Source organism: Salminus brasiliensis, chromosome 15, assembly GCF_030463535.1.
Source record: "Salminus brasiliensis chromosome 15, fSalBra1.hap2, whole genome shotgun sequence".
Taxonomy (NCBI): Eukaryota; Metazoa; Chordata; class Actinopteri; order Characiformes; family Bryconidae; genus Salminus; species Salminus brasiliensis.
The window spans coordinates 4151071-4169584 of NC_132892.1; the positions used below are offsets into that span (position 1 = coordinate 4151071).

The 18514-nt window shown below is 44.9% G+C and overlaps 2 protein-coding genes across 2 annotated transcripts in view; one reads left to right on the forward strand and one right to left on the reverse strand.

Moving 5' to 3' along the window:
- The first annotated feature begins 1519 nt into the window (after nucleotides 1-1519).
- Nucleotides 1520-11685, forward strand: fscn1b (fascin actin-bundling protein 1b). Its single transcript, XM_072657445.1, has 5 exons — nucleotides 1520-2423; nucleotides 5615-5771; nucleotides 6908-7029; nucleotides 7483-7653; nucleotides 8375-11685. The coding sequence occupies exons 1-5, from the start codon at nucleotides 1601-1603 to the stop codon at nucleotides 8578-8580; spliced, it is 1479 nt and encodes a 492-aa protein (XP_072513546.1). The 5' UTR covers nucleotides 1520-1600; the 3' UTR covers nucleotides 8581-11685.
- Nucleotides 11686-17324: 5639 nt separating this feature from the next.
- abcg2b (ATP-binding cassette, sub-family G (WHITE), member 2b) overlaps nucleotides 17325-18514 on the reverse strand; it is an 18032-nt gene continuing 16842 nt past the window's right edge. Inside the window, exon 15 of the mRNA XM_072656752.1 lies at nucleotides 17325-17538. Within this exon, the coding sequence (XP_072512853.1) occupies nucleotides 17391-17538 (148 nt within the window). The 3' untranslated portion in view covers nucleotides 17325-17390. The remainder of the gene's footprint in view (nucleotides 17539-18514) is intronic.

Here is an 18514-nt window from a genome sequence, read left to right on the forward strand (position 1 = left end):
GTGCCCCAGAAATGCCCCCCCGTCAGCCCCACGCCGACATTTCCGTGACTGTGCTGTATCTCCTGCACACACACAGCAGTGAATGCTTTCATAGGAAGTGACTGACTGGTGTCATGTTCCAGAGCAGTGCCTCAACAAGAAGATAGCCCAGTCCCAGGATCGGTTAGCTGCAGTCTGAGGTAGTCCTGCTGGGTCAGCGTTTAGGCGGTTAGCTGCAGTCTGAGGTAGTCCTGCTGGGTCAGCGTTTAGGCGGTTAGCTGCAGTCTGAGGTAGTCCTGCTGGGTCAGCGTTTAGGCGGTTAGTTGCAGTCTGAGGTAGTCCTGCTGGGTCAGCGTTTAGACGGTTAGCTGCAGTCTGAGGTAGTCCTGCTGGGTCAGCGTTTAGACGGTTAGCTACAGTCTGAGGTAGTCCTGCTGGGTCAGTGTTTAGGCGGTTAGCTGCAGTCTGAGGTAGTCCTGCTGGGTCAGCGTTTAGGCGGTTAGCTGCAGTCTGAGGTAGTCCTGCTGGGTCAGCGTTTAGGCGGTTAGCTGCAGTCTGAGGTAGTCCTGCTGGGTCAGCGTTTAGGCGGTTAGCTGCAGTCTGAGGTAGTCCTGCTGGGTCAGTGTTTAGGTGGTTAGCTGCAGTCTGAGGTAGTCCTGCTGGGTCAGTGTTTAGGCGGTTAGCTGCAGTCTGAGGTAGTCCTGCTGGGTCAGAGTTTAGGCGGTTAGCTGCAGTCTGAGGTAGTCCTGCTGGGTCAGCGTTTAGGCGGTTAGCTACAGTCTGAGGTAGTCCTGCTGGGTCAGCGTTTAGGCGGTTAGCTGCAGTCTGAGGTAGTCCTACTGGGTCAGCGTTTAGGCGGTTAGCTGCAGTCTGAGGTAGTCCTGCTGGGTCAGCGTTTAGGCGGTTAGCTGCAGTCTGAGGTAGTCCTGCTGGGTCAGCGTTTAGGCGGTTAGCTGCAGTCTGAGGTAGTCCTGCTGGGTCAGTGTTTAGGCGGTTAGCTGCAGTCTGAGGTAGTCCTACTGGGTCAGCGTTTAGGCGGTTAGCTGCAGTCTGAGGTAGTCCTGCTGGGTCAGCGTTTAGGCGGTTAGCTGCAGTCTAGGCGAGTAACGAGTCTAGACTGTGATGTAACAGTTTGGGGGTTTTGGGATCGGCCCGTTTCCCAGCTCTGTACCGCTCTCATTCTAGGGCCCCTGCTTTTATAGGGTACTGCTTTTGGCCCCTACGGCTGGATTTGGGATGCACCCAGTATCTCCATGGCTACACCTTTCTTCCCTTAGCAACCGCTGACGTGTGAAGGTACCGGATCCGGTGGTACTTCATCATAAGGGTCCATCCATTCCAGTGTGTGTGTGTGTGTGTTTGGGGAGGGGGGTCTTCTGGTTTGAACTTCAGCATGTTAACTTATATGAAGCCCCCTTCCACCACACACACACACACACACACACACACCTCTTTCTCTCTCTCCCTGTAACGCATCCACACCGGTCCCACCCTCAAACCCCCCCCCCCCCCCCCCCCCCCCCATCCCAGACTCTCAGTCTCTCTAGCGCGCGCTCTCTCACACGCACGCACGCACGCACGCACACCACACGCCCCTCTGCAGCACTCCTCTCCTCCAGCCATGGCTACTCCGGACGCCCCCGGCGAGCCCCTGGTGGTCCGCTTCGGCCTCATCAACGCCGGGAACAAGTACCTGACCGCGGAGACCTTCGGCTTCAGCATCAACGCGTCCGCCTCCTCCATGAAGAAGAAGCAGGTGTGGACTCTGGAGCACGCGGGCGACGCGGACTCCAGCTGCGTGCTGCTCCGGAGTCACCTGGGCCGCTACCTGGCGTGCGACGCGGACGGCGTGGTGACGGTGGAGCGCGAGCGACCCGAGCCGGACTGCCGCTTCGCGGTGATCGCGCACGACGACGGCCGCTGGGCGCTGCGCTCCGAGGCGCACCCGCGCTTCTACCTGGGCGGCGCCGAGGACCGCGTGGCGTGCGTGGCCAACCCCGCGGCCAAGTGGAGCGTGCACCTGGCCGTGCACCCGCAGGTCAACGTGTACAGCGCCGCGCGCAAACGCTACGCGGGCGTGCGCGCCGGCCAACTGGCCGCGGACCGCGACGCGCCGTGGGGCGTGGACGCGCTGCTCACGCTGGTCTATGCTGAGCGCCGTTACCACCTGCAGACGCACGACGGCCGCTTTCTGGGCGCGAGCGGGCAACTGCTGGCCGGACCGCCCGCCGCCGCCGGCACGGGATTCACGCTCGAGTTCCGCGCGGGTGCCGTGGCCTTCAGGGACGCCGCCGGGGCGTACCTCGCGCCCTCGGGACCCGCAGGGGCGCTCAAGGCGGGCAAGAGTGCGCGCGCCGGCAAGGACGAGCTGTTCGTGATGGAGCGGAGCCGCGCGCAGGTCGTGCTCACCGCCAGCAACGGCAGAAACGTGTCCATGCGCCAAGGTATAGTAGTGTACTCACTGTACTCAATTACACAATACTGCACATACTCATTACATTCAAGAGAGTCCTCATACTCAACACAGGACTAATTACTCTCAAAATACTCAATACTCAACATAGGTCTAATTACTCTCAAAATACTCAGTACTCAACACAGGACTAATTACTCTCAAAATACTCAATACTCAACACAGGACTAATTACTCTCAAAATACTCAGTACTCCTCATACTCAACACAGGACTAATTACTCTCAAAATACTCAATACTCAACATAGGACTAATTACTCTCAAAATACTCAATACTCCTCATACTCGACATAGGACTAATTACTCTCAAAATACTCAATACTCAACATAGGACTAATTACTCTCAAAATACTCAATACTCCTCATACTCGACATAGGACTAATTACTCTCAAAATACTCAGTACTCATACTCAACACAGGACTAAATACTCTCAAAATACTCAGTACTCCTCATACTCAACACAGGACTAATTACTCTCAAAATACTCAATACTCAACATAGGACTAATTACTCTCAAAATACTCAATACTCCTCATACTCAACATAGGACTAATTACTCTCAAAATACTCAATACTCCTCATACTCAACACAGGACTACTTACTCTCAAAATACTCAGTACTCCTCATACTCAACACAGGACTAATTACTCTCAAAATACTCAGTACTCCTCATACTCAACACAGGACTAATTACTCTCAAAATACTCAATACTCCTCATACTCAACACAGGACTAATTACTCTCAAAATACTCAGTACTCCTCATACTCAACACAGGACTAATTACTCTCAAAATACTCAATACTCCTCATACTCAACACAGGACTAATTACTCTCAAAATACTCAGTACTCCTCATACTCAACACAGGACTAATTACTCTCAAAATACTCAATACTCCTCATACTCAACACAGGACTAATTACTCTCAAAATACTCAATACTCCTCATACTCAACATAGGACTAATTACTCTCAAAATACTCAATACTCCTCATACTCAACATAGGACTAATTACTCTCAAAATACTCAATACTCCTCATACTCAACATAGGACTAATTACTCTCAAAATACTCAATACTCCTCATACTCAACATAGGACTAATTACTCTCAAAATACTCAATACTCAACATACGAAACATTCTCATTATACTCATTACTTTCAACAGTCTCATTTTACTCAGTATTACTCAGTATCATACTCAAAATACACCATACTCAACATACTCATTATGTTCAATACTCATTCAACTTAACGTACTCATATACTCAAAATACACAATACTCTGTGTACTCATTATACTCAAAATACACAATACTGAACATACTCATTGTACTCAATTCAATAGTCTCATCATGCTCAATATACTAATTACATTCAATAGACTTGATATACTCAATTACACTCAAAATACACAATACTCAACATACTCATACCCAAAAGACTAAACTAGTTAACTGACCAATTATACTCGGAATACTCAATTTTCTTTTTACAACAAACTCCTTTTATTCAGTTACTTTATACTCTAAATACACAATACTCTGTGTACTCATTATACTCTAAATACACAATACTCAGTGTACTCATTATACTCAAAATACACAATACTCTGTGTACTCATTATACTCTAAATACACAATACTCAGTGTACTCATTATACTCAAAATACACAATACTCTGTGTACTTATACTCAAAATACACAATACTCTGTGTAATTATACTCAAAATACACAATACTCAGTGTACTTATACTCAAAATACACAATACTCTGTGTATTTGTACTCATTATACTCAAAATACACAATACTCTGTGTACTTATACTCAAAATACACAATACTCTGTGTAATTATACTCAAAATACACAATATTCAGTGTACTTATACTCAAAATACACAATACTCAGTGTACTTATACTCAAAATACACAATACTCTGTGTATTTGTACTCATTATACTCAAAATACACAATACTCAGTGTACTTATACTCAAAATACACAATACTCTGTGTACTTGTACTCATTATACTCAAAATACACAATACTCAGTGTACTTATACTCAAAATACACAATACTCTGTGTACCTATACTCAAAATACACAATACTCAGTGTACTTATACTCAAAATACACAATACTCTGTGTACTCATACTCAAAATACACAATACTCTGTGCACTCATCATACTTAAGAAACAATACTTAGTGTACTCATTGTACTCAAAATACCTATTACACTATTAGACTTATACTCAAAATACACAATACTTAATACAATTACTCAATCACCTTATAAATACTAAAATACTCAAAATACTTGTACTCAGTAGGCTAATTATACTAGTTGTACTAATCAGCAGGTTCATTATACTCAGTATACTCATACTCAGTAGGCTAATTACACTGAGTAGCTACATCACATAGGCTAGTGTACTCAAATGTCATCTGAGACAAAACCCTTCAATCTGCAGCAGTTTATGCATGTTTGCTATGAAGTGTGTGTGTGTGTGTGTTAATGTGTGTGTGTGTGTGTGTTAATGTGTGTGTGTGTGTGTGTGTGTGTGTAAGTGTGTGTGTGCTGTAGGACTATTTTATCCTCCATACAGGATTGATTTAGAACGCCCTTCTTTGTCTGCCTCTTCTCCTCCCTGCATCTCCCTCTCTCTCTCTCTCTCTCTCTCTCTCTCCCTTTCTCTCTCTCCCTCTCTCTCTCTCTCTCTCTCTCTCTCTCTCTCCCTTTCTCTCTCTCCCTCTCTCTCTCTCCCTTTCTCTCTCTCCCTCTCTCTCTCTCTCTCTCTCTCTCTCCCTTTCTCTCTCTCCCTCTCTCTCTCTCTCTCTCTCCCTCCCTTTCTCTCTCTCCCTCTCTCTCTTTCTCTCTCTCCCTCCCTTTCTCTCTCTCTCTCTCTATCTCTCTCTCTCTCTCTCTCTCTCCCTCCCTTTCTCTCTCTCCCTCTCTCTCTTTCTCTCTCTCCCTCTCTCTCTCTCTCTCCATCTGGTTTTCATTCATTCCACCTCCCTCTCCATTCTCCCCAGCCCCTTCACGTGGACTCAGGCTTCATGTATGTACACACATGTTCTGCAGAGCTTAGTATGTGTCGTTTGACTTGGCTCAAATCCCCCCCACCCCACCCAGTCTGATTGGCCTGTGCTGTTTCAGGGGTAGATCTGTCGGCCAATCAGGACGAAGAGTCGAATCAGGAGGTGTTCCAGATGGAGATGGAGCAGGAGACAAAGCGCTGCGCTTTTAGGTGCTACAGCGGCAAGTACTGGAGCCTTACCCCCAGCGGAGCCATCCAGTGCACTGCGTCTGCGAAGTAAGATCACGTACCGACTGTTTTAGAGGAGAGGGCACCACGTAAGCACATGCACGGTGTGGCCAAAAGTATGTGGACGCCTGCCCGCCCCACCTGCACGAGCTCGTTAGACCTTCCATTTGAAAACCAGCTGTAACGGCCCTTTTCCCACACCTCTCCACAAGAGGTTGGAGTGTTAGGACTCCACAGGTTCTAATAGCCGTCCCCCCTTGGCTGAAATATCCACAGCTAGACGTTTCCTATAATGATCTACCAGTCTCTCACATCGACTATGAGGACGTTTGTCCCACTCCTCCATGCAGAATTCTTTCAGCTGTAGTTTTCAGACAGACGGTCTCACATTTTCACAGAATTCCTTGTGGATCCCATGTTGGAGAGCTCTCCAGACCCTACTACAGCAAGGCAGCCCCACCTCCATATAATCCAGCTTTGGATTTTTCAGTCCAGAGCACCTGGTCTTAGCCTTGAGTATGACTCTCCACAAGCTTTTCAGGCATCCCATCCCAAAACCGGGGGCATTCACTCTTTTGGTGGAGTGTATGTACTTGCTTATGTGTTTTTTGGGACCCCAACCTAGGCCTCTTTTTTTTCACTACAGGGTCAAATGGTCACTAAGGCCACGACATACCGTTCTGCGCCGCCGCGGACCCGTTTGCGGCTTCTTTTTCCATCCAAGAAGTGCTCACAGTGCGGCAGTTTCGTTCTTTAGTCTTGCGCTACAACCACAAAGCTAATGTGGCTAGCTCGCGCTAGCCAGCTAACTCACTGAAGCTGTAATTCATCTGTTAGCATTGTGTAATCTACACACCACACACGTCACACACACACTCTACTTCGGCATGCAGTTAGCGCTACGCTAACAGATAGCTATAGCCATGGTCCTGGCATAACATATGTTACACATCAGCTTGTAATACACAAACCCTGCAACACACTTTTTAATCGGCTGCCTCACGAAGGTAACACCGCAGCATCGATATTGGACGAGGCCGCCTGGCTGCCCGTGTTAATACTGCGGGGGTCTTACACAGCTAGCGCATGCTCTTGTGTATTTGTCGCCACACTTAGGATCGGTGTAAATGTACAGACCCTGGATCCTGTGGCACAAAAGTGACTGTAATGGTTGTTCACGGCAGATCGGCCAGCTGCTTCTTCGACCTGGAGTGGAAAGACTCGAAGGTCACCCTCAAGGCCAGTAACGGCAAGTACCTGACAGCCAAGAAGAATGGTCAGCTGACTGCCTCTGTGGACTCCGCAGGTTCGTAGTCACATCCATTTCATTTAGCCGTATGGCTAAATACGTGCCACGCCATAAATATCATATCGTATATATAATATTGGACTGTTACGACTACTACTAGGTCCACTATTAGTCAAGGCCTGCTACGATACCTATTAACACTGATATGCTATCTCTACTGATGATGCTAATATGCATGCGGGTAATGATACAGTGTTAGCTACCTAGCTACCTGCAGGTGTAGTCGTCGGGAATTTGAGTGACTTTGTCCTCACATAAAACCCTGCTGGACAGACAAGCAGGTCAAGCTAATTATGCTGGCTTGGCCTAGCTTAGCTTATCTTAGCTCTTGACCAGCTTAGGGTTGTTTGATGGTTTAGCTGGTCTACCAGCATGATCAACCTGACTGAGCTAGACCGCAAGTAAGACCATGCTTGAGGACCAACCATTCCCGTTGTTATTACTGTGCAGGTGAACAGGAGCTTTTCGTCCTGAAGCTCATCAACAGGCCGTTGATCGTGTTCCTTGGGGAGCATGGCTTCATCGGCTGCCGTAAGCAAGGCACTGGAACTCTGGACTGCAACCGCTCCTCCTACGACGTCTTCCAGTTAGAGTATAACAACAATGCCTACAGCCTGAAAGGTAAGGCTCCTGCTGAATGGTGACTGGCTGTGGTGATTGGATATTAGCAACAAAGTATATTTTTAGGATTTGTCAGTGAAGGAATGGTTTAGTCAAAAATGCATTATGCAAATGTCACTATGAATGAATGGACGATAATATCTCCATGGTAGCATATTTTAGGATTATTCGCCTTTAGTGCATTTTCAGCAACATTTTGAATGAACCATTCCTTTCCTAAACAAATCTTAGTTTCACAGTTGCAAGTATGTGCATTACACTTAACTACTAAGAAACATGAGTGTCTTAAAATTTCTACTCTACTTATACAATTGTACAATGCGAATCTTTATAAATGAACACGTTGGCACGTCGTCCACTGAGGAGAAAAGATCTCGGACGTTATGCCCAAAACAAACACACACCCTAATTAAGAGACTTAGCACATGACTTTTGCGAGTTTCGAGCTGCGTGAGGCGTTATTTTTCTTGTCGTTATGATAGGAAAGTCACACCTGGCTTGCCTAAAGACTACTGAAACAGGCCCCTGGTCTTAGCTTATCTTAGCTCAACTTATCTGAAGGGGCAGTCTCCGTTACTCATCCAGCACCCAGTTAAAAATAAGATTAATAATAATAATAATAATAATAATAATAATAATAATAATTGCCTCCTCCTTGCCACCAGTGATGTCATATAAAAAGTAAGCCCTATGCTATGCTAATTTTCTCTCACTCTCCCAGACTCGACAGGAAAGTACTGGACAGCGGAGGCGGACGGGACCGTGGTGAGCAACAGCGCCACTCCAGTCTACTTCCGCTTCGAGTTCTGTGATTACAACAAGGTGGCCATTAGGACCCAGGAGGGTCTTTATCTGAAGGGAGACCATGCTGGGGTGCTCAAGGCCAAAGCACAGGGCATCGAAAATGCCTCTCTGTGGGAGTATTGAAACGCACACAAGGAATCTCAATACGAGCATCTCTACACACACACACACACACACACACACTTAACTATAGGACATGCTTACTTACCTTTCAGCATATCGTTCAGTATATCTAGAACACAGCACTGACACTGAAACGACGATACAAGCACACAAGATACAGCAACGTACCGCATAATGTGAATACACAAGCACAAGCAGACAGCTTAGCAACTCGACACAGATGTGGTCTCAGAAAAGCACATACATGACTGTGACCATGTGAATTTAAGAATTAAGCTCCTTATGTAACTCCATGCTGAAAGAGGCCTAGTTGTGGAGATCTGTTCGGACACGGAGATGCTCTCTTGTGTCGATCCTGATGCTAGATTGGACCAGATTTATAAAATGAGATCGATGGAATTTACCCGTAATCTGCTGTTACACCACATTAGCAGCTAGCAAAGCCTCACGAAATGGGCATAACCCACATTAGCAGCTAGCAAGCTAAGTCTCGGCCATCATTAGCAGCAAAAACACCTCATAGCGGATCAGTATACACTCGCTCGCAAGATGACCGCGGCGGAGTGACTAGCATAGCTGCGGTTAGTTGAGTGTCTAACCTAGCTACTCAGCAGTTAGCAAGCTGGCTAACTCGGCTACAGCGTGACCTAGTCACTCAACTGACGGCGTGCCATGTGGTCCCTCATTTATTTGATTTTAGTCTTTATTCACAGTGCGATTGGCCAAGGAAGCAGATTTGCAGATTGTCGGAGTTGGCCAAATGTGACCGTGATGCTACGTGATGCTACGATGCTAAACTCATCATGCTCATGAAGACAAATTCAGTTCAAATGGGTGTGTTTTTCACACAAAGGTGGAGCGTACAGTGTGGAGTAACGTCAACGTCAACTCCATGCTATATTAGTTCTTAGCTAGCAATGCCGACACAGCTGGAGCCAGTGAACTTCCTGCTTAGCCTATTTATATGGTAGCCTTAGAAACCCTACTACTTTAAACAGAGGTTTGGTCCAACCTAGCATCAGTAGCTATGAAAGACTGCATGCTAAGTCCTTTAGTTTGGTGTACTGATTTAACGTTAGCTGTTCATTCGCTATCACCTTGACTCACAGAACCAGCAGCTGGATTCACGAACGTTTTCCTGAGGAAAAATGAATGAAGAAACTTTGCTCATGTAGCTTGTTTGTAGCGTAGCCTTTTAGCTCATCGGTATCAGTTAAATCCACGTGAAACGGAGGGAAAAATGGATCAGACTGTGCTATTTCGAGAAATAGGAGAACCGGGGCATGATGTCGGAAAGCCATTACCAAATCGCAGCCTAGAAATCCAGCCCACCTGGGCTGCGGCCTAGGCTTTGGTACACAGCTCATGTTGGATATTTGAGGATTCTCAAACACTAGCTAGTATTAATCATTGGTACGCAGTTGGGACGCACCCTCCGTCTTCTTCTCGAGTGGTCCAGCGGACTAAGGATTGCAGGTTCGAATCCCGGTCGTGCTGCTAGCCGGCGGCAGCCGAGGCCCAGAGAGAGCACGATCGGTCTCACTCTCTCTAGGGGCGATAGATAGCGCTCTGTCCCGCAGGTGCGTTCGTTACTGGCCCAGTGATTTTGCATCGGCATCATTTGGGGGGGCTTGTGTTGGTCCGCCCTCATTGGTGATGGGAAGAGTACGTAATTGGCGGGTTGTTGAAAAATCGCATAACATTTTAACGAAAAAATGACTTCCGAATTTTCCGGAGAAATTACGACCCCAATTCGGGAACTCATATTTATCTCAATTCCGACAGCATGTGAAGGCAGCGTTGATCTTAGACATTCATTTCTAGTAAGTTGGTCATTTTAGGGGGTGTGTTCCTGACCAGTTTGAGGCCGCCGTGAGGTTACAAATATATAAATATAATATAATATTATAATACAAGGAAATTCGTACAATTTGAAAAGATTCTTCTTCTTTCCTAAGGCACTTTTGTGAATCCAGCCTACTGAGTTTGTATCCGCAAAGTCGAAATCTCAATCTCACTGCCATCTCTCGAACCTTCATGTGATGCAATGACCGCCTCCTTGACCCCTGCCATACGTCTGCCTTGTTAGACTGGAGAAATGCCAGCTTTACGGAATACTGGATCGTCCCATACGCTGCTCCCTGACCTGCGGCCTGTCTGTCTGCGGCGAGATTAGCGTTGCCTGAGATTACAAGTAGTGCAATTCCTTAGATCAGCGGGAACTCTCCGCGCCAACCTCCAAAAAACGGCTTAGAGTATCTACCAACGCCTGGTGCTAAGTGCATAACCTGCTTCCGGTGCTCAGAAAGAGACGAGCGCTAGTTAACAACATGGTGTGGCTGGCTACCGCTGTTGGTGTTTGTTTTGTTTTGTCGCTAGCTGTGACATCATAATGGCATTATGACATCATAATATGCCTGATGATGGTCTGTGCTACGCTACGCTATGCTAGGAGTCCATTCGGTGGCCTATTGTGAGGAACCAGCCGTTGATATATGCATATAACAAAACCATTTGAACCATTCGGACGAGTCCACAGAGTCCGGACAGCTGAATATTGCCTAGGCTAAAGAGGCCGGCGGTAGGCCGGCGGTAGGCTGGCGTAGGCCGACAGTAGGCTGGCGGTAGGCTCCTCTCAGCGCGCCCTTCTGAGAGAAAGCCTGTGTCCTGAACCAAAACCCATTTTTAGTGTTGCTAGCCGGCTGCTCGTCTAATGAGGCCATGTTTTAAATAGCAGCGCAGCGGCGCAGGAAGTCCTAAAAGTGCATCGCTAGTCACCTGACGTCCGAAAAAAACACCGCAAGCAAGTCCTGCACATCAGTCACCGCGTATCGGACATGTGTGGCGTCCGCGAAGGAGCAAGGGTTTACCGTAGCGTTCGCTTAGTGGCTGTATTTCCGTTTGCACAGCTTTCCCAGGCTGAAGCTTTACCCCCTTTTTCTGAATGTATTTGAGGAAACGGATGTGACTGGAAAGTGTCTGTGCCTTTCTCAGAGTAGCACGATAATGCTGCTTCTCAAAAAGGCCTCTTGGTGTTTCTCTCTCCATGTACTATGTGTGAAGTCTAATAACGGCTAATAAAGAGAGTCAGACTCTGCCAAACAACTGCTGTGCGTTCTTAAGGTTAGCCGCTCGGCGACCGCCGTGGTAGCTGGGGTCGGGTGATCATACTTACATACATACAGCCGGTAGGCCACAGAGCTAGCTAGCACAACAGCAGCTCCAGCTGCGATCTTCCTCCTTCAATTTAATAATTCATCCCTAATATCTCTAACATCCCTAATAATTTTTCTTTAATTTAAGAATTGTATTATTAATAAATAATTGTATATTTTCCCATTCAATTTAATAAATCATCCCTTTAATTTAATACATTTTCCTTTAATGTAATAATTGTATTATTAATAAATAATTGTATATTTTCCCCTACAAAAATGTTGTTCCCGTTCAATTTAATAATTCATCCCTGTTCCCTCAATTTTATTAATTGCTCCTTTAATTTAATAATGAGTTCCTTAATTATTAAATTAATTAAATTGCCCCTCAATAAAAAAAAAACAATTATGCAATTTTATAAATCATTCTCTCAATTTAATAAATTGTTCCTTCAATTAAATAAATGTAATTAAATTAAACAATTTAAATAAATAATTCCTTTAATTTGACAATTGTCCTTGAATTTAATAAATCATTTCTTCAGTTTAATAAACGGTTCCCTTAATATAATAAATCATATAATATATATATTTTTAATGTAATATTTTCCCCTCGATTTAATAACTCATTCCTTTAAATTAAATGAACAAAAAAATTCTCTTGATTTAACAATCCGTTCCCTCAATTCAATTTTTCCCCACAATTTAATAAATCATTCCTTTCATTTAATACATTTTCCTCAATTTATTAAATCATTCTTTAACTTAATAAATTCTTCCCTCAGTTTAATGAATCAGTCATTCCTTTACTTTAATAAATCATTTCCTCGCTCAATTAATAAATTGTTCCTTTAATTTAATCGTTCTTTCCCTCAATTTAATAATTCGTGCTAACCAGGCTAAAACACACCTGCTTGCCAACTGGAGGCTAAAACATCACTCAGTGTTTGTACCCTTGGGTGAACCTGAATTTGCAGGATACAAACTACAGGACCGGTGAAGCTAAGCGGTCATTAACACCGGCCTACCTCCTCTGGGCAGTGGCGTCCCTCTCAACCTAGCAGTGACCTACCAGCTCCACACACACACACATACACATACACACACACACACACACACTCGTTTTAGTGTCACTGGTCATTTCTGGAAACGTGCCACCACAGATGACATCCGGTCAGCAGGGGTCCTGTGGTCAGGAGCAGGTAAGCTACTGTACATGGTGGAGCGTTGAGGCCTCACTGCCGGGTGGGTGTAGCTGTTTTAGTGTGTGTTAGAACTTCAACCTACTTCACGCTTTGTCCTCATTTCTCTCCAACACACACACTCTTTCTCTCTCACACACACACACACACACACACACATTCCTTCATGTAGATTTGATGACTTACAGTGCAATGCAATCTTGGCTTTCGGTGATGAGTTGCCATGGAGACAGGAAGTGCAAATTCACCAAAGCAGTGGGTGTAAAGTCAGAAGTGTTTTACATAACAAAGTCACACACACACACATACACACACACACACACACACACACCCTTACCCCAGATTTTCTGGAGTTGGGCCCGAAGTTTGGAATCGATAATGAAGGTCTGGATGTAACTGAAGAACCAGGCAGAACCAATGACAATTTGAGGTCATGCATTTCTCCGCAGTGAACACACACACACACACACACACACACACTGTTTTCATACCTTGTCAGGAACTCACACACCTATATAGAATAACACATCCCATATGTATTACAGTCTCAGGCAAAAGTTTGGGCACCCACCTGTAAATCCATACACACACAAACCAGCCATTACATTAAAACCACCTGACTAATCCTGTGTCGGCCCCCTAGCTATAGCCTCCCCTAGACCCAGTGGTATCTGGGTTGTGAGGTGGGGCGTACATGAATCTCACCAATCCGAGTCCTGGGTGACCGTGACTCAACCACTTTTGGTAGGTACTGACTACTGCATACCATAACCCCCACCCCCACCCCCTTTCCCCTCCTCCACACGACCTGCCTGATGTTGTGGAGACCCAGTCTGACCCAGTCAGCTGGTCTGGTCATTTCTCCCCGCTTCTAGGAGCCACGGTTCACTTCTATTGGTGGTATTTACCACCCTGTTACAGGGGCATCTCCGCAAGCAGATAATCAATGTTGTTCACCTCGCCTGCCGGTGGTTGTAATGTTATGGCTGATCGGGGTAAATGCTGATATGTATAAGAGACAACATGAGCCATATGTACTCTTTCGTCCTGATGCTGGTAGGCCCTGTTGTGCCCTGGTTCTACCACAGCTCCCACAGCTCCAACAGCTCCGACCGATTTAGGCCTAAAAATGATCAAAAACAAACACAGGCACACACACACACACACACACACACACACACACACAGAGCAGACTTGGCGGGAGATACTAATGTCTAACAGATGTGAATATTTTTTTTTACATGTGTAAGACTGATGGCAGCTGTTGATCTGTGTGCAAGTGTGTGTGTGTGTGTGTGTGTGTGTGTGTGTGTGTAGGGGGTGGGGGGTGGGGTGTCAGTCAGATATTATGGGAATATAACTAGAAATACATAAAACTGGTCTGATAGAGAAAGAGTGTGTGTGTGTGTGTCTGAGAGAGATAGAGTAATAACTAGGCCGATGTGCCTCCGAGGGCCCTGTGGCGCTCCCTGTAGGCCAAGCAGTGACATCACCGTGTTAAATCACGGCCCGAGAAGAAGAAGCCGCAGACTTCAGCTCCAGCAAAAAGGGCGTTTGCAGAGTCACCTCGGATGATCACAGCTACATGAACATGGGCCACGACAGAGGCATGTGAAAGTAGGTCACCGCTGGCTGGATGAGCAGCGGTCAGTGCCGGGGGCAGCAGGCAAGTGCTGCCACCCAGTGGCGAAACCACACAAGCTCATGCAGGAACTCAGGACACACAGCCTGGTCAGCTTGAGATGGTCAAGCTGGTTAAACTGGGTTTGATGGCTAAGCCAACCTGAGCAAGCTGGACCACCGGTATGACCAAGCTTGACCGTGCTGGTCGATCAGCATGACCAAAATCAAAAGCAACTAGCTAGCTTACCAGCATAGGGTGTGTTTATCTCCTGGATGACCAGCGTTTCGGCTACCTGACCGTCTGGTCGTGAGACCTTTCAGCAGGGTAGTCTGTGTCACCTTGTGAAAGGGGCATGGCTAGAAGCCTGGGCCTTCATTGTGGTACTGTTAGCATGCTAATAGCAATCTGACACCTTAGTATAGCTGACTTAGCAATTAGCAGCTTGGCTAACACAGCGGCCATAGACAGTACCACACTGATGTTCTACTAGGCCCCACACCGAGCTTTACTGTTGACATGTTCTTGAAACCAGATGTAGAGGTTACAACATGGGTCAGTCATGGTCATGAAGGGATGCACATGGTCAGCAACCGTACTTAAGGTAGGTGGGGCCCATAGATTTAAGCTGTTGGTACCAACTCCTGACCCTACCATCTGTAGAAGTGAGGAGCCTCAGCAGATCCAGATCCATCAGGCCAGGCTATGTTTCCACTGCAGCCTCAGCTTTCTGGTCTTGGCTGAGAGAAGTGGGACCTGACCTGGTGTTCTGAGGTTGTAGGCTCTCCACTAGCTCCGAGCTAATGTAGCCTTTCCTTCATGTCCACCCTTCGTATCTCACATGTAGCCTCTCAGATTTTCAAATTCGGCTCAACGAGTCACCGACAAATTTTCCACCAATGGAGCAAAGGGGATTTTTACAGCATGCACAATTTGGCCATGAGTCCAACAATGCAGTTGAGTTTGATTAAGAAGGTTTCATTTGGGCTCTTTTAAACCATTATAAACAATCTATGACATTAGATTGCTAAATTAGCCTCATGAGAAATGGCCGCATGCTAACACTTTCATAAACAGAGAAGTGATTCAGCTTCTTTTCACGTTAGAAATGATCTTCATCATCTCTACAGAGACAGAAAACACCCAGCGACCAACAGATGGGGCTGTGCCTCTGCCTTACTGAGCCACACATTCCTCATAAGACCTGCTGAGGGAGGGATATGATATGTCTTGACTGGCCGACCCTAAATCTAGTCAACGTAAGAATGTGCTGATATTGTTCAATGCACCTCCTGAGTTGTATTCCTGTACTTGTTTTATGTCAGTTTTCGACTGAAAGGGTTTGTTTATTTTGAAGCATTTTAATAATTTAATATTTTTTCATTAAGATTCATTTGCTGCATTATTTCTTGAAATAAGCAAAATTAGCTGCATTATTTTTTTATAATTAACAAAATTGCATACATTTATTGTTAAAATAATAATACTTTTTTTCATTAAGATACATTTGATGCATTATTTCCTGAAATAATCTTAAATTTCCCACTTAGTTTCTTGAAATAATCAAACTTAGCTGCATTATTTCCTGAAATAAGCTGAATTTGCCACTTAATTTCTTGAACTAAGCAAAATAAGCTGTATTTTACCTAAAGAAAAGCAGAATTAGCTGCATTATTTTTTTGTAATTAGCAAAATTGCCTACATTCATTGTTAAAATAAGCTACATTTGCAGCAATATTTCCTGAAATAAGCAAAATTAGCTGCATTATTTCTTAAAATAATAAGCTAAATTAACCGCATTATTTCCTAAAATTAGGAAAATCCGATGCATTCTTTCCTGAAATAAGCAAAATTGCCTGCATTCTACCCCAAGATAAGCAAAATTAGCTGCATTATTTCTTGAAATAAGCTAAATTTGGCACTTTATTTTTTGAAAAAAGCAGAATCTGATGCATTTGCTGCATTATTTCTTGCAATAAGTTCATTCATTCTAGAAATAAGCAAAATTGGCTACATTATTTTGTGAAATAATCTAAATACGATGCATTCGTTCTTAAAATAAGCTAAGTTTGCTTATTTTTATTTCTTGAAATCACCAAAACCTGCTACAGTGTTTATTGAATAATTGATGCGTACCATAACATTATTTACATTATTTCTTGTAATCAGTGACATTAGTTGCACTACTTATTGATTGAGCTAAATCAGCTGCATTATTTCTTAAAATGAGCTATTGGGTGCACTATTTATTAAATAAGCAACATTATAACTACATTACATTATTTCTTGCAATGAGAAAAATAGCTGCATTTCTTGAATATGATAAATAATATAAGAATTTCTTTTCACCAATAAGTCAAAGTAGCTGCAATATTTCCTAAAAAAAATACTACTATGCATTGTTTCTAGAAATAAGCTAATGATCTGCATTATTCTTGAAATAAGTGAACAACACTGCATTATTTCTCTAAATAAACACATACATTCACATTATTTCTTATAAGAAATTAAATGAGCTGCATTGTTTATTTAAACAAACTAAATCAGCTGCATAAATTCTCCACTTCAACAAAGACATCAACATTATTTCTTGAAATAAACACGATTATTTGCAATATTACTGCTTTATTTCTTGCAATAGACAAAATTAGCTGCATTATTTCTCTAAATAAACAAAAGTTATCCACAAAAAAACAAAGTTATCAGCCAATCAGCTAAAACCTGTTCACTAAAAGATGAATTAAAACCAGTAAACAAGGACTTTTTGAATAATATTCTTACAGTAATTTCAAGATGACATTGTTTTTACCGCCCGATATGTTTTTGTGTGTCTCACTTCCAGCGATTAATCCTGCGTAGCTGTATGTAGGCCAGCGTCATGCACACCAGTACGATGCCCAACAAAGCCACCTGATTCTGCCAGAATCCCCACGCGCTGTAGTCCAAGCCCATCAGTCTCAGATACAGCTCCCCTGTGACTCTGGAATGAGAAGGGTTCACAAGGTCATGATTAAAGCGTTAGCAAGTTCACCCAACCAATTACAGCCACTGTCCACTTTATTAGAAACCCTTTGTAGTTCCACTCATAGACCACACTGGGGGCTCAGTGGTTAGAGCTCCGGCCTACTGATGACAGGGTTGTCGGTTCGATACCCAGGCTCGGCAAGATGCTACTGTTGGGCCCTTGAGCAAGGCCCTTCACCCTTTCTGCTCCCCGCCCCCCTGGGTGCTGAAGTTGGCTGCCCACTGCTCTGGGTGTGTGTGCTTCCATACTTCCACTCTACAGCAATCAGCCATAACATTAGTACCACCCCCTTAATATTGAGTGGGTCCCCCTTGTGCCAGGTCTGGCGGCGACCTGCGTCCTGTGGTATCTGGCACCAAGACCAATGTTAGCAGCAGATCCTTTAAGTCCTGTAAGTTGTGAGGTGGGACCTCCATAGATCGCATCAATGAGCCTCAGGTGCCCATGATGACCCGTGATGTCATCACCTTTGGTAGGTGCAGACCACTGCATACCGAGACAAGTAACACCCCACAAGTCATTTTGACCTGCCTGATGTTTTGGAGATGTTCTGACCCAACGCCAGCCGCCTAGAACATCACAGTTTGGCTGAAGCCACTGCTGTAGATCAGGATAATCACAATTTTGAACCACTTGCCACTAATGGTACTAATGTTATGGCTGACTGGTGTACACACCACACATCAGCTTGAGAGTGGGCACACCACCTAAAAATATCCAGCCAAGAGCAGCACTGATGAAACTGACCACTGGTGAAGATCCAGTGGTGACCAACACCAACGGTCCACCAACCAGCGAGCACCAGCAAGGTGGAGCCACAAGGGAGGGGTTTCTGATAAAGTGTCCGGGGGGCTTTATATTACAGTAATCAATGATGTGATGGTCTGATATGGCACATCTTGATCGGTGATCAGGTGGTGAGTTGTGAGGA